The following is a 24055-nucleotide window of genomic DNA, read 5'->3' as shown; positions in this document are numbered from 1 at the left end:
ATAGTTATTTTAACCTATAAAACTTAACTTTGTTTTTAAATTAATTTTTCATTGTTTGTAATGTACTTTGTATCATTAAGTTTTGAGAAAATTGGGGAAATTAAAAAAATATTTTACTTGTTAATAAAATTAAAACATTTTGTAATTGGTTTATTAGAAGATTGATGTGCTATATTTAAATTTTAAATAAATTATCTTTATCATTTTTCAGTTTATTTTCATATTACTCAGAATGTACATAATACCAAATAAATAACTATGTAATAATTGAAGTAATATATAAAATCGGCTAATTTTGTTGAACAATTTAAAATTTAACAAAAATTAAATTTTTAAGAAACAGCTATCTAAGCATTATGTGGCAAATTTAAGTACAAAAAGTTACTTAATATAAAAGAATAACTTTATTTTGTTTGAAAAAGTACTGTGGTGGGAGTAGTGAAACTTACCTTCTATTACTATTAAAGCTGAAATTATTACCCCTAACTCTTTAGCCATCTAAGGGTTTTAGTCTCTATTTGTTATAAAAAGAAAGAGTTAACTGTATTTATAAATGTAAAAACTTAATATATGTCCCTGTTTATTGTTACAATATATTTGTTTTAAACAGAAGAAGAAGAAAAAAGCTTTGAAATAAAAGCCTGTCAAAATCTATTTAAGTTAGTTTTCTGATGTATAAATAGAATTTTAGTGACTTTCTTTTTTTGTTTATTGCACAAAGTTGTTATTATAAACATATTTTATGAAACATTGTATTGTACTAAATTTTATTCTGCAATGTTTTTCTCCTGTTAAAAAATAATTAATTCTTAAATTTTATAACAATTATTTATTTTGTTGTAGCATTTTAAAAAACATAAAACTTTTTTGTTTAAATGAGTTTACTTTTATCAATGAAACATATTTCTAAACAAAATTGATCTTTATTTCTATCACTAGTTGAATCTTCTGAAGAAGTTAAAATATATCAATAATTTGTAGATACAAAATGTATGATTATTTCAAATATCTCAATTCAATTTCGAGATTATTTATGTTATGTTAATTATAAATATTATAAAAAAATTGTTTTATAGTTAAAATTGATTTTCAGTGAAATTTCTAACTCCTGATACTGGTTATAATGAAATTCAAGATATTAGTATTTTACAAAAACTGCTAGAAACTTACATTGAATCATACAAGCATAAAAAATTAAAGGATTTACAGATTGTTCTTTTCAAACAATACTTAGATCATTGTAAGTATTGATTCTTTTATTTGGAAACTTAAATATTGTTTTTTCCATAAAATAAAAATTAAATTTATTTATTTTTTCTTTTGCAATATTATAGTTGTTCGTATTTTAAGAGCTATTGAAAACCCTCATGGAAATGTGATTCTTTTGGGAGCTAGTGGCACTGGTCGAAGAACATTGTGCAAAATAGGAGCATTTGTTTTAAATTACGAAGTGTTTGAAATAACATTTGATGAAGACTTTGATGAGCAAAGTTTCAAAGAAGGTATGATATTGTAATCTTTTTTGTTATTTTGTGCTTTCTTGATATATTTGTTACTAGCTAAGTTTGTTAATTTTCCATGAAATACTTGGGCATCTATTAGTGTACTGAAAACTGGTCGGCAAAGTATGTATTCCATCAAATAAAATCATCAAACTCGCAGACGATAAATTATTATTTATCATATTTTAATTAGAGTGATATGTTTATGATTAACTTTTCCATGTCTCTACATTAGAGAACAGTAATGTTTTTTTAAACTTGTTGGTATATATTTTATGTTGATTTATTTAATATAAAGGCATAAAAGTTGACTTCAATGGTAGCATTTTATTATTTTTACAATATAACGTTTATACTGTTGTGTCACAACAACCAGAAATAAGACGTGAGTTGTACCAAACAATTTATTTAAACATTCACACGAAAAATCACAAAATATTACCCAAAAGAAATATCTCTTCTCAGAAAAAAACTCTCTTTCTCAACAACACAAAAAAGAACATCACTTCTCGTGTGTGTCTCTCAAGCAACATCATTTTAGCATTACCTCTCGAGGAATTGATGCTTTTAGCTCAGTTGTCACACACTGTTACGTTACAGTATAACTCCTCCCTTCCACAGAGTTTTCTTTGCAAAAGTAGGAAATGGCAAAAAAACATACATAAAATTTTGTCAAAACTGATCTATATAGGTTGACATAAAACTGTTTTGTTTATCGGTATATAGGAAAATAAAACAGTAAAGGAAAATAAACAGGAAAATAAACAGTAAAATTGTAGTCACGAATCTTTTCAGTGAGTAAGTCATCGTTTTTCGCCGTTTGATCAGAAGTAACGATGTGTTCATTGGAATCGACTATACCGAGCTGTACATTATCTTTATTTTCCACTTCCCTCCTTTCATTCATATTTTCTTGTTTTCGAGTCATTACAGCACTTATCATTGGGACTTCAAACGAATTTTCCAATAGAGCAGCCGTTTTGTTACCCAATAAATAATACCCTTTATCAAGAGAATCACCTAATACAGCTGCCTTAGTAACCACTTTTCCTAACTTACAGTTTAATTCAACTTCGGCTAATGGAAAACAAAATGATTCTTCCTGTATTGGAGTTTTTATCCAAACAGATTCACCCGTGTACATTTCAGGTTTTACAAATCTCCTAGGAATTAAATCCAAGGTTGCGCCAGTGTCTCGTAGTATTGAAATGCCAACGCCATTTACCACGCCAATGCTCGTATATGGTGTCATTATACTATCAGGAAACCTTGATTCCGAAACGTGAAGCGAAGCCACAGTTTCAGAATTTGTTTTCGCCTTGGGACATTGAGGGCGTAGATGATCATAAGAACCACATTCATAGCATCTAAGCTGTCTTCTTCTTTCAAATTCTCTTTCGCGAACATTTTCTTTAACATTATTTTTCTGCCAAGTCAACTTTTCTTCAGTTCTGGTATCACTTTGGTTCGGAAATCGCCAAGAATCATCTTGGTTACTTCGATTATAAGACACAGACTTTTCCTTGAAACTGTTTTTTAAACTTTCATAGTCGTCCAATTTTCCGGCTAATTTGGAATAAGAATTCAATTCCATCCAATCTTCAAGAAAATGATCTCTCATGTCATTTGGTACATGACGTTTCATTTGCTCGGTAACCATCAAACTCTTAAGATCATCGAAAGTGGTAATTTTTGCTTCAGAAACCCATTCGCTAAAATAGCAATTTAATTCTTGTGCAAAATTTCGCCAAGATTTTTCAGGTGATTTAAAATGTCGATAAAAATTTTGTTTGAGTTCCTCTGCATTAAGCTTATATTGTTTAAGAATCAATTCTTTTACAAAGTCGTAGTTATTGGCATCATTAGGAGACTCTCTCGCCAACATATTTGAAATGTCGGGTGGTACTACGCTCAATAGGTAAGGCACCCATTCATCTTTAGGAATTTGTGCAATTTCTGCTCGACGTTCAAAATTTATCAGATACAACGACATTTCATCTTTACCTTCATTAAATTTTGGTGTTATTTGTAAAATCTGTATTTTATGATTTGTTTCACCTGATACCGGTCTGTTTTGGTGCTGAATTTGAGAATTTGCTTCTAATTCGAGTTTACGCAATTCCAATTGATGTTGCCGTTCAAGTTCTTCTCGCCGTTCTTGTCTTTCAAGTTCTTCTCGCCGTTCTTGTCTTTCTCTTTCAAGTTCTTCTCGCCGTTCTTGTCTTTCAAGTTCTTCTCGCCGTTCTTGTTTTTCAAGTTCTTCTCGCCTAATTCTCTCCTCCGTTATACGAGTCAAACACATCTTTACATCCTCAACCTCATAATGTTTACTAGTTTGAATTATTTTTTTAATTTCACAAACATTTGCTTGAGGTGGAACAGATTCACCTAATTCGGCGGCCAATTCTATAAAATCCACTTTTTTCGCTTTATTAAGAAAAGCCATAATTTACAACTGATAAAAAACTACATATACAATCACTGACTACCTTAAATCAACTACTCTTACTATATCCCGCCGCTGCCACCAATAAAATTCTGTTGTGTCACAACAATCAGAAATAAGACGTGAGTTGTACTAAACAATTTATTTAAACATTCACACGAAAAATCACAAAATATTACCCAAAAGAAATATCTCTTCTCAGAAAAAAACTCTCTTTCTCAACAACAGAAAAAAGAACATCACTTCTCGTGTGTGCAACATCATTTTAGCATTACCTCTCGAGGAATTGCTGCTTTTAGCTCAGTTGTCACACACTGTTATGTTACAATACTTTTTAGGAATTTTTTAAATGAAAAGCCTTATTATAGAATTTTCGTCCCACCCAGAAAACCCTAATAAAACTTCAGATGATTTTTTTTTGGAGGGGGGGAGTAGGGGTTATTAAACTTTCTTTAAAGAAATTGTTATATATCAATTGACTTTAAATATATATATATATATATATATACCTACAAAACTTTATGTTTAACTTCAATACTGAGAAATGGAAAAGTAACTCAATTAAGACTGTTTACTTAAAATTTTATGTTAATTTCAGATATATTGATTAAGGCATTTTCTAAATAAAATTAGTTTCATACCAGGTACTTCTAAGTACTTCAAATTATTAGACAATAAATTAGTCAAATATCGAAATTATTAGCCAAATTTCAAAATTCTTAGTCAATGGCAAAACTTAACAATTTTTTATGACTAATTTTTAAAATATAAAACTTCAAATCAAAATACAAATTTACTAGAAATTGAATTATTCTGTAAAATTCAAATTCAAACCAAGAGTTATTTTGCAGTTGGGGAGGAGTAAGGGAGCAATGAATAGAAGAGAAAATGAAAAATGTAAATGTTGTTTTATTGTCTTTGAGAGAAAGAAATAGGAAAAGATTGGGTTAACTTTTGATAACTTTTTAGACTGGAGCAATAATACAAGGATAGACAACATTATGTTATTGCCACAAGACAACATCTCTGTGAAAATATTTTGATGATAATATGTATCTTGCTACTACATAATCTGTTTTATTGACCAAAACTATGTTGGGGATTATTATCACGTAATAATCTGTAACAATTTAACAACGAACATGGTAATCTGTGTTTTATGGTAGTCTGTCTCACACTTACATAATCTCTCTCATTATTTACATTATCTGAACTTAATTCTAATTGGTTATGCAATGTATCTAACAGAAATTACTGTAATCGAATAAAAAATGCAGGATTTGTTCAGAAAAATTCCCTTTGACCTTTTTTTAAGGATCAAAGGGAATATATATTTTATTTTCCGTAAAATAAATCATTCGTCAATACTTTCTCCAAATCACAATTTTTTTCGTCAGTTTTACGATTTTATTGTAAATTCTTCATTTTAACAAGAAAATTAAACTAACGGTTAAAGAACTTTAAAAATTGTTTTATGACTTTCACAAACATTAGAAAACAACTAATAAGAACAGCTAACTGACTATGATTCCAATAATATGCTGTTATCTCCGCCTGTGGAAGGAAATAAATTGGAAACCTTGTGTTAATACCCACAGGAAAAGATGGTAGCTACTACATTGAAGTTATTAATTTTTTATTTTATTAAATAACTATTTTGCTGTGAAAGTTTTGAGCTAAAATTGTTCTCTTTTGAAGTAAAAAATTAAAATTTAACCAAAAATAACTGTAATATCTTAAAGAAGCCCAATAAAAACGAAAGAATGATTTTTCTTTTTTTTAAAAAAAAAGCCCATTTTTTTAAAAAAAACTCTACATTATCATGATCCAGACAAAAATTTACTGAATATATTCTGTCACCCTTTATTTCCCCTTTGATTACCATGGGGAAACTGGTTTTATAATGCAAGAAATCCTGCTGCTGAAAGTTTAAAAGCCAGATTTAATGATAAGAAGATTAAAGAAAATATTTTATTAAAAAAAAAATATGTCTATGAAACTGTTATTTTAATTTCGTTTTTTTCTGCTGTTCTATTTTTAATAAAATGGGTAAATATTCTGATTTTTATTCTTATATAATTGAAGTAGGTAAAATCAATAGTAATTTTTATTTTTATTTTCGTAAGAAATTTTTCTGACATTTTGTTTTCTATGTTTAAATGAATTTAATAAAAATTTCACAATGACTTTATTTGGTGTATTTTTAGACTATGAATGGTATTTCTATTAATGTAGAAATTTACTTTTTCTAAACATTATATGAATTTAAATTGTTTTGAAATTGAAATGAGAACTTCAATGATTCATTGCCTATGAATTGAAAAACATTTTTCTCCCTCTATAACCTTTTTTAAATTTTTTAAATTTTTGTGTACAATACTAATTTATCAAAGCGTATTTTTTTATATGTTGGATAAGTGCTACTTGACCTGCATAATTGCTATCTGGTTCTTTATTTATCAACTTATAACATTATGTATGCTATTATTTTGTTTTATGCTTTATATTATGCTCTTATTTCTTTTTTTCTTATTTTCTCATAATTTTATTTTAATTTTTTAAAACATTTTTAATTCTAGTTCATAGTATATATATTTCGTAGTCATAGTTCATAGTAATATAAAAAAATAACTTTAGTATATCTAGAGTCTTTAATTATATTTAATCTTTATTTGAATTTATTACATTCAATATTCACCTATTCTGATAAGTTTTTAATGTATTATTAGTAATATTTTTATTCTTTTGCTGTTGAATTATTTAAGCATGTGTGTGAATAAGTTTCCTCACTGGGCAATGTTCCGTCATTGAAAGTAATGGCTTGTTATTTTGGGTAAAAGTTGAGACCTACACGGCTCATTCAGAATTAAATATCGAAAAAAAACTAAAAATAACTGCAAATCAGTATTGAAACCAATTGTATAGATTTGTTTTATGAAAGTTAGATGTAAATTAAAATTTGCAAGTCTCGATTTGCAATGATATGTGTAAATAATAACTAATTCTGATTTTGTCACTAGTGTCTTTAAATTTGTTTTGTTATCAAACTATAAGCTTATAATTTTTATTTTATTTTAATATAACTTGATAATTAAAATCTGCATAACTGTTTAAAAATGTCCAATAATATTCAGTAGCTTTCATAGATATGAAATATTTATTAGATATATTAATTTCTAGATATATTAATTTTATCTAGTGTTTTTCTTTTAAATAGCTCTTCAGAAACTTTTGCGTCAAATTGGTATTAATGGAAAGGATGTTTTATTCATAATCTCAGATTATCAGATCAGTGATGATTTTTATCTAGAGTTTTTGAGTGATATAGTTGCAATTGGTGTTCCACCAGATTTATTTTCATCTTTAGAATTGAAAGAGGTAAATAAAAGCCTATTAAATAGTTATTTTGCATTAAATTTTATTTATTTACTTTTTTTCCTTACTTATTTAGATATATAGTGAAATGGAAAAAAGTATGATAGTCCCTAAGGGAGGAAATGACTTTTTTAAACACTTTGCAAGTAATATAAAGTCTCACTTTCATTTAGCTTTTTGTGTAAGCTATACATCTTCACATTATAAGTGAGTTTTTATACATATTTAATAAATATTAAATCTTAAAACTAATTTATTTAATTTAAATTGAATAAAAGAGTAATTGCTTATGATTTTATACTTTAAATTATAGCTCTATGGTAAATATAAAAAAAATCTATTCTAAGTTTTGGTTATAAATAATTTTATTTTAATCATTACTTAAAATTAAAATATGTTTTAATGCAGTTAATATTTGATTATTCTTATCATTTATTTATACATTTTAAACAACTGTTCATAGTAAACTTTATGCGTGGAGAGAATGAGTTCTGTCTTAAATTACGCCTCTTTAAAACAAATTTTAGTTTCCTTAAAGTGACTGAATAAAAAGAAAATGCATAAAAAGTGTCTAAAAATATATTGTTTTTGTATTATTTCTCCAATTATATGATGTAAATAATTATTAAATATCAAAAGTCTAAAGTGTATTTTAGGTTTAAGTTGCTTTACAGAAGTAATTTTTCTTTCATAGTTTTAATTTTTTGTAAAGTTTTTAATGAAAGAAAAGTTGTTTATTTTAAGTACTTTTCAAAAAATCTAACATTTTATTTAAAGTTAGGTTTTAAAATCTTAATTTTTTAGAAGATCTATTTTAAAGTACCCTGATTTGTATAAGCATTCTACCGTTGATTGGTTTGAGGAATGGCCAGTTGAGGCTTTAGAAACTATTTCCGAAAAATTTCTTCTTGACCTTCAAGAACCACCAATTGATCAAAAGGTAAATAATTATTTTTCTTTAAATGAAGAGAAAAGAAAAAGAACTGAACCGTTTACTATAATCATGAAATACTAATCTTTTAAGGATAGCTTTGATTTGTTCCTTGCAAGATCATTTCATTTCTACAAAATTTTTTCAAGTAAATCCTTTACTATTCAAAGCTGATCTTACTAATTAAGTTGTTTTTAAAATAAACGTGTTAACCAGTTTATTTTAAAAGTTTGTTTTGATCAGGTCTGATATCTTTATTGCATACATTTTCATATGACGAAATGAATCTTCATCAGTCTAAAAACTTTGTTTTACCAACAGAATCCTTGGATTTTTCTCTTGAAATTCTGTTTCAGTCTTTTTTTTATCAAAGTAATTTGTATGGATATTGCTTCTTGAAAATCACAAATAAAAGAAATCTGTAAAATTGTTTATTTAACTATTTTTGAAATACTAGTTGCAGGTGCAATAATACAATAAACAGACAAAATAATTTATTGCGGACCATTTAAATGTCTGATCTATTGTTACACTTACATTTCAGGAGGTTGTAAAATTGTAATTAATACTTTCCTAGAACAATGTTGTGCGTAAATCGTTCTTTCTTTTATTTTGTGATTTATATTGTTATCAAAACTAGGATTCTCTTTTAAAATTGATTTAAATTAAGTATAATTATAATTCTATGCAAAAACATATGCATCTATTTTATTAAAAGTAATTTTTTATTCACTAACTTGCTAACTTCTAAAATAAACCAAAAAAATTTTTTTTAATTTTTTTCATCTAAGTAACACTCAGAAATGATCATCTAATGACATGATTTGTTTATATTCGTGTATTGATATAGCATTTACAATAATGTTTCTTGCTTTTTTTAAGAGTTAAAATATTTAAATAGATAGTAAGTGTACAATTAAGTAAGTACTACAGTAAAGTGTTCAATTTTTATTATGATTACTATTTTCCAGAAAGGGGTAAAAAAAACTCATTAATTTATGATTATAAATATAAATTTTTCATTTAAATATTTTTTTTATAAATTGAGCCTAATTTGGGGGAGATATTTAAAAGCTGATATTTAAATTTTAATAAACTATACAAGTATAATTTGAACTTATTTTAATGTAAATCCATATAATTACTTAAATAATAGGTAGCTGACTTGTTGCAAAATAGCAAATTTCTCTATTTTCATGTTTTTTCTCAGTGAAATGTGATTAGTTAACTATATAAATTGTATACAAAGATGTATATTAACTAGCATTATAGTACCAAAGTACATTTGTTTAGGAAAATAATGTTTTTTGTTCCCATTAAAAATCTTTTTTAAAATATAGTAAATACTTTAATTATTGTGTTGTTTGTTTAATGAGTAAAAACCAATAATTTTTTAAAAAAAAACCCCTCATGATTAAAGTCCTGCTTCAAATCATCGTATCACTCATCGTTGGCTGTTTATCAGTGGCAACTTAAAATAGTGTGTTGGCAATAATCTATACAAATGCTATTTTTTCTTCTAATTTGTTAGTTTAAAGTATTATGTTATTATACTTTTAATTTTCCCCATCAGGTTTTGCAAACATATTCTGTAATACTGTGTGATATGCATCTTGACACCTTAAGATTAGCTGAAACTGAGAAATCTGAAAATAATGTATTTGAAACGTCAAGCAGTTTTGTCAAACTTGTGAATGCCTTCAAAAGGTTAGGCAGCATTATTTGTTGTGGTGAATTAAATAGTAAACCGAAAACGAGAATTTTTATTAACAATTAAATATATTTAATCATATTAAATTATGTCATCGTACTTAAACTTATTTTTATTTTCAATGTTATTTTTCTGAACTTTTTTAATGCTTTATTATCTTTAAGACAATTTAATTTTTGAGAATTTATTCAGTTTATTGTAATTTAGTTACAGTTCTTATGATTTATTCCTTCTGCTGATTTTACAAAACTTTTATATATTCTATTATTATATTTTTATTAATATGCTTTAACTTATAATGAATAATAACACCTTGAATTTATTGAATTAAATAGAACATATATATATATACTCCACAATAAAAATAAAAATTTGAATCAAAGTTAGAATAGAAAAAAGATTGGTATGTTTTGATTACCTAAAACAATGACAATCCTCATGAATAACATAAGTGAACAATATGAGGAACATGAAAGCAGTCATGTGTTGTTGCTAATGAAAAGAAATTATTGTTTCTGGAGAAAATGTTGTTTTCGAAATTACAAAATTGTTGACGTTTCTTACATTTTTTACTAAGAAAAAAGAAAAGAAGCATCGCATTTTCCAGTTTAATTTTTGTCACAATCTTCTTTAGGTTATTCATTTCAAATAAATGCGTATTTGATGTACAGTAAAAAAAAACGTTAACTTTGTTGAGTGAATCAGGACTTAAAATATATAAGAATTGAAGAACTATGCCTTTAGAAATGTAAACCTGAATTCTTAGTTTTTGGTTTTAAAAGTAATAGTTGAAAAAAAAGGTGTGAAATCATTTTTGTAAGATAATTGTATTGCAATTTTGTCTCTAGTTTTTAATTTATCTATCAATAGAACTTTTTTTTAACTTAGAGAAAATCTTAGATTAACAATTTTTCTATACTTATTCATACCTATTCAGAGGATTGTTACTTACATTTCTTAAGTTTTAGCGTAATCTTTCAGAATAGACTTATACATATATAAAAAGTGTTTTTATAAAGCTAATCATACCTACAAGAGAAGAGGTGATGAAGCTATTTTTTTATAATTGTACCAAACATTGTTATTTACTTTGATATCGAAACAATTTTTATTCATTAAATCCCAAAATTGCTTTTTAGATTACTTGTGAATAAACAAGAAAAAGTTCAGTACTCTTTGAATAGACTGATATCTGGGCTTCAAAAAATTAATGAGACTCAAGATAAAGTGAATGAAATAGCTAAACAAACAAAAGAGGCTCATGAAAAGCTAGTTATAGCTACTAGGGAATGTGATGCAGCCCTTATTGATATTAAAGCCAAACGAGAAATTGTAGAACAAAAACAAAAGGTATATAATTTATATTGAGCTAAGTTTCATCTTCCTTTTGTATGTTTTAATCACACTAATCCAGTTTTTCTCTACATAATTGAATGAAAAACAAATACATAGAATGAAAAACTTCTCACTACTTGACCAGTTGCTTATCCTCCGCATGTTTGAGTTTTGTACAGAATTGTTTTGTACAGACATAAACTGAGATTTTCCCTATTATATTTTTAAGTAATAAACCATTGGTTCCAGAATCTCAGTGAAACTCCAAAAATACTTTAATAAAAACTTAGAATGATTTTACGCACATGAAATGTTCGTAACAATTTACAAATCCCGACATTGATGAGATGCCTACAATCAAAGCGTTACAGCAAAATATATTTTGTCTTCCTAAAAAAGTATTTTAAAAATATTTTGCCTGTTTGCAGATAACAATTACTTTTAATTAATAATAATTAAGTAGATATTCATCAGTTTTTATTTGAAATTCTTTATACCATAGTTTAAAAAGTTTCTGATTAATAACTATTCAGGATGCAAAAAAGTTGGCAAAATAAAATACATTTAATAAAACTTGAATAAAAAAATGTATGTTGGATTAATTTAAATGGAACCTCATGCAGGAGACGAATTATCTCTAATGTTCAGCAAAAAGACTTTTGATAACTGCAAATGTTCTCTGGGTATTGCCAAAACTAAGCAAACTGCTTTCCCTTGGTAAATTGTTATCATTATTTTTAACGACAAACAGTTTTGTTTTGCTTGCTCAGTTTTCAAAGAAGAAATATTAATTAGTTAAATGTCAAATTATGTATACGTACCAACATATTTAACAAAAATTGTTAGTAGGTACTACTACTTAAAATTTTCTAATTCATGCTATAAATTTTCTCGGGGGGAGCTAATGTAAATAATTCTTTTTTGAACATAAATTGTTCTGCAATGTACGAGGCATAAATGCAAGGCAAAGTGGTACAAATACAGCTGAACTTAACATATTTTTAATCTAAAAAATTCACACCTTTTCAGAATGTCATTTTGTTTTTGGTTTAATGTGACAAAAAGGTAGAAATAAAATAAAGTTGAACCTAAAGCAGAATGTATATCAAGATTAATATTAACAATAAGTAATAGAAACGGAAATTCTAATTTTGATATGACTGTATCATCCTTTTCAGGTAAAATTGTGAGGCTCTTACTGTAAAAAAAACTTATTAAGCAAGCAATTATTTTTTTTTTTTTACAAGAAAGCAAAAAATTTATTTACTGTAGCAATAAAAATATGCATTATTGTTGATATGTGTAGTGGAGTGTTAGTAATAACTGCTTAAATATTTACTACTATGTACTACTTTACTACTCATTATTTACTACTTTATTGCTCACGTTCTAACTTACATGAGATATATTTTTATCAAATAAATTATTTGGTCATATCTTTATTATTTGTAATTTGCTTAGTAAAAGTAATTTTTTTTAAATGTTGAATTGTGAAAAAAAAATTTTTTTTATCAAATTATTTAACTTTATATTTGAATTTTAGATTATAGAAGAGAAAAAGATTGAGATCGAAAGGAAAGAAAAAGTGTGCAAAAAAATTGAACTTGCTGCTCAAGAAGATCTAAATGCTGCTCTGCCAGCTTTAGAAGAAGCCAGAAAGGTACATAGTTTTTTGATTAATATTTATTTTTCTATTACTTAAATCATTAAGTTAAACTTCGTTCTTAAACAATGTCTAGTAACTTGTACTAATAAAACCAATATTATGTGATTCAGATAAATTGAATTCCTGTTATGGCATTGTTCATTGTTTAAATTTTTTCCATTATCAAACACATTCAATTCTTTTTTCACCTATTCCAATAATAGTAGAAGGAAATTCACTGTCAGCAGAATATTATCGGGATGTTATCGGGCGTATCCGCTTGGGTCCTTGTCCCGCTTGATGAGTGCCTGAAACTCTCTGTTTGGGAGTGGAAGGTAGCAGAAAGCAGAGTGTTCTGTGAAGAACAATTGTGATTCCCCACGATCCTTCATCCAATAGTGTTGACAAAGGATCGGGAAAGGGAAGAGTTAGCCAGTCGAGCAACACTCAACGCAGTCAATTGTGCCAACACATGCGAGGTCGTGCTGAAGATCCCCCGACATCAGTAAGGTGGGCGATCCCGTTGTCATTAAAAGACGGGGCTGATAACGTCCAGGCTTGCGCTTGGGGCTGTGGGTTAACCGGAGATGTTACCGACACCAACCACTAATGAGTTAGGGGTCTTCATGACCTAGGTACCAGGCAGGTGTTGGGAGGAATGTCAGCAGAATAGGCACTCCGGTGGTGCAGTTGATTAAAGCGTCGCTTGTACCACTAGATGGAGAGCTGGAAATATAGGGAGTTTGATCATGACAGCCAACAAAGCAACCTGCATGTATATACAGCAAGATGCACTTTAAATATATTGTGGCTGAAAGTTCTCTCATTGGGTGTGGTGCGGAAGTTTTGAAAAAGGGATACCAGCGCTGGCACTGTCTAAGTAGTCTGACCTGGGTCAAAATTACATAGCATTTCTACCATGGCCATTAAAAGATGGAGTCCAAAAAATGGGGATAGCTGCTTGGCCTTGATATGGTGATAATGATGTCAGCAGGGATACCCCATTCATATTGCTGTTGCCAAATGAAATCGCTATTAGTAATGGATTTCCTTCTAATATTATTGACTCCATTTATAAAAAAATTAATCATGCAATCTAACAGGCTCTCTAATTTCAATTTTAACAATTTGATTGTTTTATCTTATTATCTGAAAATCAGTCTGCTATTGTTAAGATTTTAAATAAATTTGAATTTTAAGTAAAAAAAAATTTCTTATAACTAAACTAAATTTTACCAACCTTGTAAGGGTAGTCTTGCTTAAATTAGACGAAGAAAACTTAACTTAGAGAATTAAAGTAATGTTCAAAATCAGGACATTAAACAGTCTCCTATCACCCACCCTACATAGTTATAATTCTAATTATAATTTTTTCTTCTGCTAAAATTATCATGCTCTTTGTCTACAGAGCTTGATTTCTGGGAATCATTAAATATTTTGAAAAATTCTAGGAATTTAATGAATGATTTTTCTTGTACCTTTCTTCAATGTTTGGAAATCTATTACAATTTAATCTTTTGCACTCTAGAGTTTCCACCAAAACCCTCAAACACCTGTTTTTTTATCATCTTTTCTTTTATTATCTAATTCAAACTTGTTCTTTTTTCCCAATTAGTTAAGCCTCTTTGCATGTTTTTATCTTTTTACTATTCTACTGTCATTTAGTGTTTAGACACCCAGGAAGGTTTTTGTTTAGAGTACGGAAACCGTAGTTTGTCAATTTCTGTATTTTATTTTTCTTTTATTCTTGTTGACTTTTGCTTTAATCTACCTAGCATGAAGGGATACCTTAGTCTAAAAATTTATACTAACAGTCCAGTTAAATACATATTACCTAATTGTATGTTTCCAATAATTTTAATCAGTTATTAACCACTTTTAAAGAAAATATATCGAGATTTTATGTTAAGATTTTACATTAAATAATGTTAGAAAACTCATAACTTGCAACCCTTTTAACATATTATAGCAACTAAAAATTTTATAAATTAACTTTAAAAATATTATAAATTAAGCACATAAATATTTAGTCAGTTTATACAAAGAAAAGTGTTTTACTTCTAAATTGACATTGTTTCAATCTCTTCAGGATGAAATTTGATTTGGGATATTAAATAAATTAAAAAATATGTCATAATGAAATAACTGTCTTCGCAAATTGTTACTTATAGGATAATAAAATGTATAATCTACTGATGTTTTAAGCTATAAATGTAATTTAAAAAATTTAACACCCCATTTTTTTTTTTGAAATAATAGTTTGGATAAATCTAATAATAAAATTGAGGTTCAAAATAATTATTTAAGTGGGTTCTTTTTCTAAATAAATATTTCCATAAATTGAGTTATTGATTACTTTTATGATAAGAGTTTTATTTGTTTTTTGATATATTAAATTAATTTACTTTATTTATTTTTTAGGCATTAGAAGCATTGAATAAACGAGATATTGGAGAAATTAAAAGCTATGCAAAACCTCCAGAACTTGTAGCATTAGTTTTGCAAGCAGTAATGATTTTGCGAGATTCTGAGCCTTCTTGGGCAGAAGCTAAACGGCAATTAGGTGCATTAAAGTATTTGTTGTGCTTGTAATTGACACTACTTATGCTATTTCAAAATATTTTATAAATGAAATGTTTGCTTATTTCACTGTATTTTTTGGGCATTAAATATCAACCACATCCTATATTGTTAATGATTTCATTGAACACTCAAGTGGCTATGTGGTTTTGTCTAACTATTTCTTACTCATTAAACGTAATAATATAAAGTTGTAAAAATGGGTTGCAACCTGTATTTAAAATGTTGTTGAAGATATTATAGTATTCAAAATTATGTTTTCATGCTCCATAATATCTTTTTGCTTTCTATCTACAGCATGGTTTCAACTTTTGAAGTATTGTTTACTTATGTAATATTGGAGAAATAATCTTTTTAGTATCTAAATTTTTTTTTCTTATTGTGGTGTTTTTAGGTAGCCCTAATTTTTTGAAACAGTTAATGGAATTTGACAGGGATAATATACCAGATGATGCTTTAGATGATTTGGAAAAAATTATCAAAAAGAAAGAATTTAAACCTGAAAAAGTAGGAAAAGTATCATTTGCTGCAAAATCTTTATGTCTTTGGGTAAAGGCTATGTATATGTATGGCAGAATATATAAGTGAGCATTAATTTTGTTATCTTATGTGTCCAATAAAAAATTATAAATAAAAGATTCTAATTACCGATTTTATAAAAAAAATTTCAGGAAAGTAAAACCCAAAGTTGAAAGACTAAGACTTGTACAAGAAGAACTGTCTAAACTACAAAAAACACTGTCTGATTTGTTTGCTGAGCTTAATGCAGTAAGCTTTTTTATGTGCTATTTCTTATAAATGCTTTTACAGTTATTTTTGAAGAAAGGTTATTAAGATATGTGGTTATTTTTAAAATGCTGTTTCAAATTTACATATCTCATTATATTTTGCTACAGTTTCCATAAGATGCCTTCTCAGAAATTAAAAACAATTATTGCTTGGATAGCAAAACCTAAATTATTTTCCTGTGATGAGAATATGAAATGTTTGCATAGAAAATTTTAATAATGCCTTCTTCAGCTAGATGTATTGTAGTAGGACTTTCATTACTATAAAAAGTTTTTCATAGTATTTAAAAAATTATAATTATTTGCAAGGTGAGATAGAATGAGAATTAAGTGTTCCAGGAACCAAGTTATTAAAGAAGCTATAAAATAAAAATATTTAATATCATTTTTTTATATCCTAAATAATGGAGCTGTAATAATTTTCTTCTCAACTCAATGTGAGGTATACTCAGCTGAAACTCTACCATTATAATTGATTTATTTTAAAAATGAACCGAATGGAATTATTTTCAATGTATAACTTAATAGTCATGTTGAAATTACCAACCCTAGATAACTGAACAAAAATCAGTGTTGTACTGTAGTTAATCATTAGATTTATAGACATTAAAGTAAGATTGTGCGTAAAGTAAGATTTTCATATTTCCTTTATTTATGTCAAACAAATTAGTTTAATTAAAGAAAAGAAAATAAAAACTGTCATAGAAATATTAAAACTAATCTGTTTCTCTCCCTTTAACTTTATTGCATTGTTAACAAAATTAAATACTGTACCCTAATTAATCTTAAAAATTAACTATGTATTATTTATTATACCAATAATAGCTTCATGAAGCCATTGCACAGTTAGAACATGAGCATGATTTGCTGATGAAAACAAAGGAAGAATATGCACGCAAAGAAAAAGAACTTGCTTTAAAGTTGGCGAGAGCTGAAAGCATCATGGAAAGTTTACGTTCTGAAAAGGAAAGGTGGCAGTTGAAAGTTGCTGTAAGTTTGGTCATTTAGATATTTTTAATCACTGTAACTTTGAAAATAGGTATAATTTTTTAATTATTACAAAATTCTTTTAGTAACTAATGATTTCCTTAAATTTATTAGGCTGTATTTTGTAATGATACCAAGAGATTAAGTTATTATTTATATTTTAAACAGTTTAGTTATTATCCCACAGTTGTCTGATTGTAAAGACATAGATTCCTATTAGGAGTTTTATTTTTGTCCCAACTGGAAATTCATCAGTGGGAAATTTGTTTATAACATTGTAATGGAATAAATCATAGAAATTACTCAGTTAGTAGAAATAAATCATTTGCTTATTTTAATCCACTTTGATTATTTATTTTTATTATAATTTGAAAATGTGTTATGTATCTATTAAAATTGATATTATATTTAAAATAATTAACATATACATCCAGCATTATTTACACCCTCTGTGATAAAATGCCAGCATTTTCTTTTTTAAGTTCAATTGTTTATTGCACACATTTTTTTATGCGTATGGTTATGCTTTGAGAGAGAGAGTGAAATGATGAAAATTTTACTTGTCATTTTAAATCTATTGCTACTTGTGCCAGAACAACTTTTGTTTCTTATTATGATGATATGCTCTAAAAATTTTGTGACATTCCAGTACATTATGATTTAAACATGTTTAGAACTATTTTATTTTTATGTCTTAAAACTGTTTATATTTCATAAATGGTGACATTTGTATGCTCTGATTTAAAGGTCCACTTAAATGAAATATATATTTTTCAATAAGCTAACAATTTTTATAGTTCAAAAATTGTTAGAGAAAGCAATACAACATTTCTTGTATTTGCATTCTATTACATAGGAAAGGAAGGTTATAAAAAAAACTTATTTTATTCTATTATTACCTAAAATTCTTTGGCAGTGCAAAACTTCACTTTATTTATGTTGCAATTTTTATTTAAAAGAACTTTTATTTATAGTTTTTATTAAGATTGAATTGCTTTGTAATAGTATTATATGCAAGTAAAAATATAACACACACCCAAAGCAGAAAAGTATGAAACCAGAACATTTAAGGACCTACTTAAGGAATTGATTTGGAAATACTTAATTTATTTTTAAGTATTAATCCTGGTTTGCATACTTATGAATTACTATCCAAGAAAATCTCTCCTCGCTTGCCACTGATTACTTCATGATACGAAAAAGCTTTTTCTTTAAATTTTTTGATGTAATTTTTTTCTTTTCTTCTCTTCATATAGTGTTTTCTTTATTATGAGATTTTCCTATGAACAATTTGTAATATAATTTCTAATTATTTATTTATTTATCAATGTAAAAGTTAATACTTTATTTTTTTATGTGTGCATCAAACATTTTAAATATAATTGTTTAAACTGCAACTCTTCTAGAGGATATTTTCACCAGAAAAAATACAGGGTTCAAGATTTAAGAAATGTCTTTGTCTCTTTTTCTCTTTTGTTTCAATTTAGAAATATTGTTGTGTTACTCTCGAAAAATTTCCCTTTGGGGACAAAAATATCTATGTTCAGCAAAGGTTACAGTCAGCTATTGTGCATATAATAATATATTATCATGGCTTTGATATATTACTTTAACGCTTTACAGAATTAAAACCTGACTAATAGATTAAAAGGTATTTATCATAGTCTTTTTTAAATAAATATATATATTAGATTAAAGCCATGGACATTTCTATGATTTTGATAAAATTTACAAAATTATAAAGTTAGAGTACTAGATTAAATTTTGTTTTACACTTTGTGGAATTCGAAACAGTCAAATAAATAAAAACTAGCTTTTATCTGGAATAATATTTTCCTCATATATTTTATGTTCGTTCATTTCTAAAAGATGAACCTAAATATTTATGATTTCAAACTTCAATTTGTATTTAGTTTTATTATAGCATTCTAAATTTGTATATCTTATTAATAAAATCAATGTTTTTGTCAAACATAGCTTGCATTTTAATTTTTCCTTCTTTTTTTTAGAATAGCGCTAATATTTTTTATAAAAGTATATATTTTAAAATGCACTACACTCTATTTTAATATGTTTGATTATTATTCATCCATTCTCAAGGGCTGGTGTTAATCAGGACTGATTCTAACATATAATTGGTTTTTATTTTTTATTAAGCAAATATATTCTTTTTTACTATTTTATCTAGACACTACAGGAGAAAAAAGACTATGTTATTGGGGATAGTTTTCTTGCATCTGGATATCTGACATACCTTGGACCCTATGATCAGTATTTTCGTTCTAACATAAGTACAAAATGGAAAACAAAAGTTAGTCAATTTCTTGTTACATTTATTTTATTTTTTTAAATTAAGTTATAAACGTAATGTTTGCAATTCACTCCCTGTTAAAATTATGAAAATATATTTCCAATTTGTTATTTAAAGGTTTTGTGCTATTTTTATGTTCTAACTAATAAATGCTATATTTTTAACACTCAACTGCAAAATTTCTAACAATTCTGTTCCAGTTTATAGACAAGAAAAGATTTGAGACTAAAGTATAAATATTTTTAGTTTTATAAATTAGTTGTGTACTTTAAATAATACTAATGTTAAGTTAAGAGTTTCTGAATAAAATATATTTTAGTTATACATTTTATTCCTATTTTAAATTGAATAAGCTTAATTAATTAGCTTTGGTAGTAGCTCAAGAGTGATTTTTTATTTGAATTTGAATATGTTTTGTGTAGAGTAATATTTATGAAAAATTATTTTCAGATATCATCAAAGTTTGCTTTTAATCAAGAATTCAGCTTAGCAGAATTTTTTGTTGAAGAGGATGTATTAAATGATTGGATAATGTGTGGGCTTCCTAGTGACCAATATTCCTTTGAGGGGGCAGCCATTGTTAATGAAAATTTATGCTGGTCTTTTTTAGTTGATCCTGAAGGGCATGCTGCCAAGTGGATTAAAAATTTATCTGTAAAAAATGTAAGTTATTTATAAACACAATGTTATAATTTCAGTTAATATTAGTGCAAAGTGATAAAAATATAGCTTATCTTTTTATAACTTTTTAAGAGTACTGCAGGTTTCTTTGAGGTAGTTTTTGTAACAATATATGCAAAGTTTTTCAAGTTTATAGCTTCTCTATCTTTGATTTTTACTTAAGTTTTCTTGGGATTATTTGTTTCATAAGAAATGCTACTTATGATGAAGGCTGATAGTTTTCAGTTTAAAAACTATGTTCCTCTTTACTTATCTTTTCTAGTATGTTCTAACAAAGGGTACCCATAAAAATTTCTTCAGATAACATCCAGAGAAAATATTCAAAAATCATAAAATTTTCTTTTTATTTCTGAAAAATATTTTTGAACCAGGGCATAAGAAATTTTTGCAAACAATTTGAATAATTTAATCAAAACTTCTAAACCAGCAAATTTATTTACAGAAAATTGACATTTAAAATTTAATTAATTTTTAAAAAAATGACTAACAAACAAACCCTTTTTAAATTTCAAATAATTCTTTTTTTAATAATGAAATTTTTTTAATTTAATAATCGAACAAACTGAGTTTTAATTATGCTCGCTTAATAGCACTTCTAGTAATTGCTTTTCTTGACTTGAATTATTTGAATGAAGTATTTTATACTTGATGTTAAATGTTGTTTGATCTCAATAATATAGCATGTAATATCATTTTTCAAGGTTTAGCTGGTTGTTGTCTTGTTGATATAAACATTTATCTCTGATAAAAACATCGAAAAACTTTGAATTGCTCAAACCATTTTCCACTCATCCAAATAAGAGATTAAATAAAAAAAATCAAAGAATCTGCAAACCTAAAATTTGCCCTGAATTTGGACATATTTGCCATTCTTCTATACATGATTATAACCATTTTGCTCTTAGATTTTGAGATATTTCAATAGGAATCTCCTTGTTAGGTCACCTTGCACGCTGTTCCACATAATGGCTTTCAACTGAATTTCAAGTTCTACTATGAATATTTTTGAATTTGTTTATTTTTTGTATTTACGCAATATTTTTTAATGTCTACATAACTTGGAAATTTTGAATTTCTATAAGGCAACTGCCTACTGTGTTCATCCAGAACTTTAAACTAAACACTTGTGATAGACAATATCCCTCTGATTTGCATACAAAAGTGCTCTGTTTGAACTTGAATAAGCTCATAGTCAGGATGGCTATTTTCAAATTTCATAAAATATGCTAAAGAGTCAAAAGGAAGGGCTTGCTGTTAATAGATACAAAATAACGAAGATTGCCCAATAATTGCAACTTTCACCTTTGGGATATGAAACTGTTTTCCTCATGAAGCAACATTTAAAAAAAATTGTTATTGGTTGATTCAGAGTAGTCATCTTAATTTTTTTAATGCATTCTATAATATTTTTTATTTTACTTCTTTTCCACCTGTTCTCCATTTTTTTCCCAACCTTTTATTTCAGTGGAAAAAAAATACAATGTTTATGTTCCCAATCGCTCTTAAAATAAAACAGTGTTCTTGTGAATAGTTTTTTATTTCTATGATCCCAAATATGCAAATATTAATAATTTCTCTAATTTTTCCAATAGAAACTGAAATATATTGATTATCAAGATCCAAAATATTTATCACTATTGGAACTGGCTATATCAGAAGGATTTCCAGTTTTAATAGAAAATATGAACCCTAAACTAAATTTGATCATTAATTCTCTTTTGAAACTGTCAAAGAATCAAAACATCTGTTTTAATGGAAAGGAAATGAAGATGAATCCTAACTTTCGTTTATTTATGTCAACTAAATTATCCAATCCTGATTTCTCTTCTTTTGCCATTAAAGAACTCTTTATTGTGAATTTTACTATAAAACAAAAAGGTAAAATTATTTCTTTGGCTAATTTTATTTTGTAAAAGTTAATTCTGTTATCACTAAACAAATAACTATATATTTCATATTAACTTTGATGTAAGATGAAACAGAACAAATTAATTATTAATGCTATTTTGAATTAAAAATTATTTTTTTGTCACAGTTTTCTGTTTCTAATCAATGTTTTGATCATTAATAAGACTGACAACATCTTATGAGAAATAATCTCATATCATTAAAATATACTTTTAATTTTATTTTCATTTCAAGTACATTTAGTATGATCTTATTTATCTATTATCAAATAATTAATAATTGCATAGGTCTAGAAGATCAACTCTTGCCAATAATTGTTAGAAATGAGCGGCCAGATTTAGAACTCATTAAGGAAAAGCTCGTAAAAGGCATTATCGACTGCAAGAAGCGCTTTACTGCTGTTGAAGATAAAATTCTTAAGTAAATGTTTCTGTTTTATTATCCTTTAAGTGAACTGTTCATTTGAGGATTGGATAAATATTATTAAAAAAAAATTGCTAATGGAAAAGTAATGCTAAAATGGATATTATCTAGCATTATGTCTTTTTTGCAGTCCACCTAACTTTTGTTAATCACATTTTAATAACAGTGTATATATATTTTTTTGAAATATTTTTTGTGCTTTACAAATCTAAAAGATTCACCTAAAAATATTTGCTTTAGAAAAGATTTTAGTCTGTCTATGTCGTGCTTACTTTTATAGAAGCAACTTTTTGCAGGTACTGATGTCAATCAGTCAAGTAATAACTGTTCCTCAAATTATTTCTTTTATCCCATTAAACCATTTCAATTAACTTGCTACTCATTTTTTTTAATTCTTACGAACGACTTATCTTTCAAGAATGAAACCTGAATTGACAGTTTCATATGCAAAAGTACTACTCACTTCACCAATGCTATCATGTCATCTCAAAATAATCTTGCTGTCATATCATGTCCTTGTACAATTAAAAAAATTTTGCATTTTGAATAACTTTTGATGTAATCTGTAAATTTTCTTTTGCTAAGATATTATCTTAGCTATTAGGTAACTATTTACTATAGTATAGAAATATTTTAATTTTATAATTCTGAATTATTTTTGGGTGAGCAAGCAATATTTAGCAGCAGAAGCTTTTTGATTTGTGCAATTAGATTAAAGGATGAAGCTGATTTTGTAAATTAAATTACCATCTGTACTAATTATCATATGTAAAGTGACTATTAAAACACTGATTAAAGGTATTAGCTATTTTATGGTACTCAACATGTAATTTTTCCGCTAATTTGCAAAATTCTGCAAATTTTGAAACCATTGATTCACGGACTTACGCAAATCAATTATTTATATTCCGACAAAAATTTCTATTTCGTTACTTAGACAAAATCTCATTAACAAGACATTTGATCTGCCTTTCCCAGCACTTTCTTTTAGTTTTTCCTAAGCTCTAATTCACGAGCAATTACTTTTTTTAAGCAGATTTGCTAGAGAAAAACCCAACTACTGAGCAAACTTCTGAGACAAACACAAAAGTATGAAATTGATAATCTAAAATACCGAATTGGCAAATATTTAAAAGATTGTTCTCTAGAAAAAATGGTGTTTTTCTCATTTTTTAAAAAAATTTATGTGTTAATGAATAGCAATTTTGTAGCAAATTCCGATTTTTAAGCGCAGAATAATTCAATGTGATATATCTGCCTTCTTTTTTTATTTGCTTACATTTTGATCGAATTAATTTTAATATACTTTTACGTTGTGGAAATTTCAAATTGCGATTATCAGTAATCTTTTCTTAACGCGATCAATAGCGATTATCTATATTATAGCTTTTAATAGCGATTATCAGTAATCTATTTAGTACTATTTGCTTAA

The 24055-nt window shown here is 26.6% G+C and overlaps 1 protein-coding gene across 1 annotated transcript in view; it reads left to right on the top strand.

The window, feature by feature from the left end:
* The window catches only part of LOC107449012 (dynein axonemal heavy chain 2), an 89033-nt gene that overhangs the window by 43909 nt on the left and 21069 nt on the right, over positions 1-24055 (top strand). Inside the window, exons 27-42 of the mRNA XM_071180342.1 lie at positions 1094-1240; positions 1335-1502; positions 7166-7326; positions 7400-7530; positions 8128-8263; positions 9828-9961; positions 11105-11315; positions 12844-12960; positions 15367-15508; positions 15920-16109; positions 16197-16293; positions 17139-17303; positions 19489-19611; positions 20062-20274; positions 21885-22170; positions 22488-22620. Coding sequence (XP_071036443.1) covers positions 1094-1240; positions 1335-1502; positions 7166-7326; positions 7400-7530; positions 8128-8263; positions 9828-9961; positions 11105-11315; positions 12844-12960; positions 15367-15508; positions 15920-16109; positions 16197-16293; positions 17139-17303; positions 19489-19611; positions 20062-20274; positions 21885-22170; positions 22488-22620 — 2554 coding nt within the window. The remainder of the gene's footprint in view (positions 1-1093; positions 1241-1334; positions 1503-7165; positions 7327-7399; positions 7531-8127; positions 8264-9827; positions 9962-11104; positions 11316-12843; positions 12961-15366; positions 15509-15919; positions 16110-16196; positions 16294-17138; positions 17304-19488; positions 19612-20061; positions 20275-21884; positions 22171-22487; positions 22621-24055) is intronic.

Source organism: Parasteatoda tepidariorum, chromosome 4, assembly GCF_043381705.1.
Source record: "Parasteatoda tepidariorum isolate YZ-2023 chromosome 4, CAS_Ptep_4.0, whole genome shotgun sequence".
Taxonomy (NCBI): domain Eukaryota; kingdom Metazoa; phylum Arthropoda; class Arachnida; order Araneae; family Theridiidae; genus Parasteatoda; species Parasteatoda tepidariorum.
The sequence above is the reverse complement of the archived record's forward strand: the minus strand, read 5'-3'. Positions and strand labels throughout refer to the sequence as shown.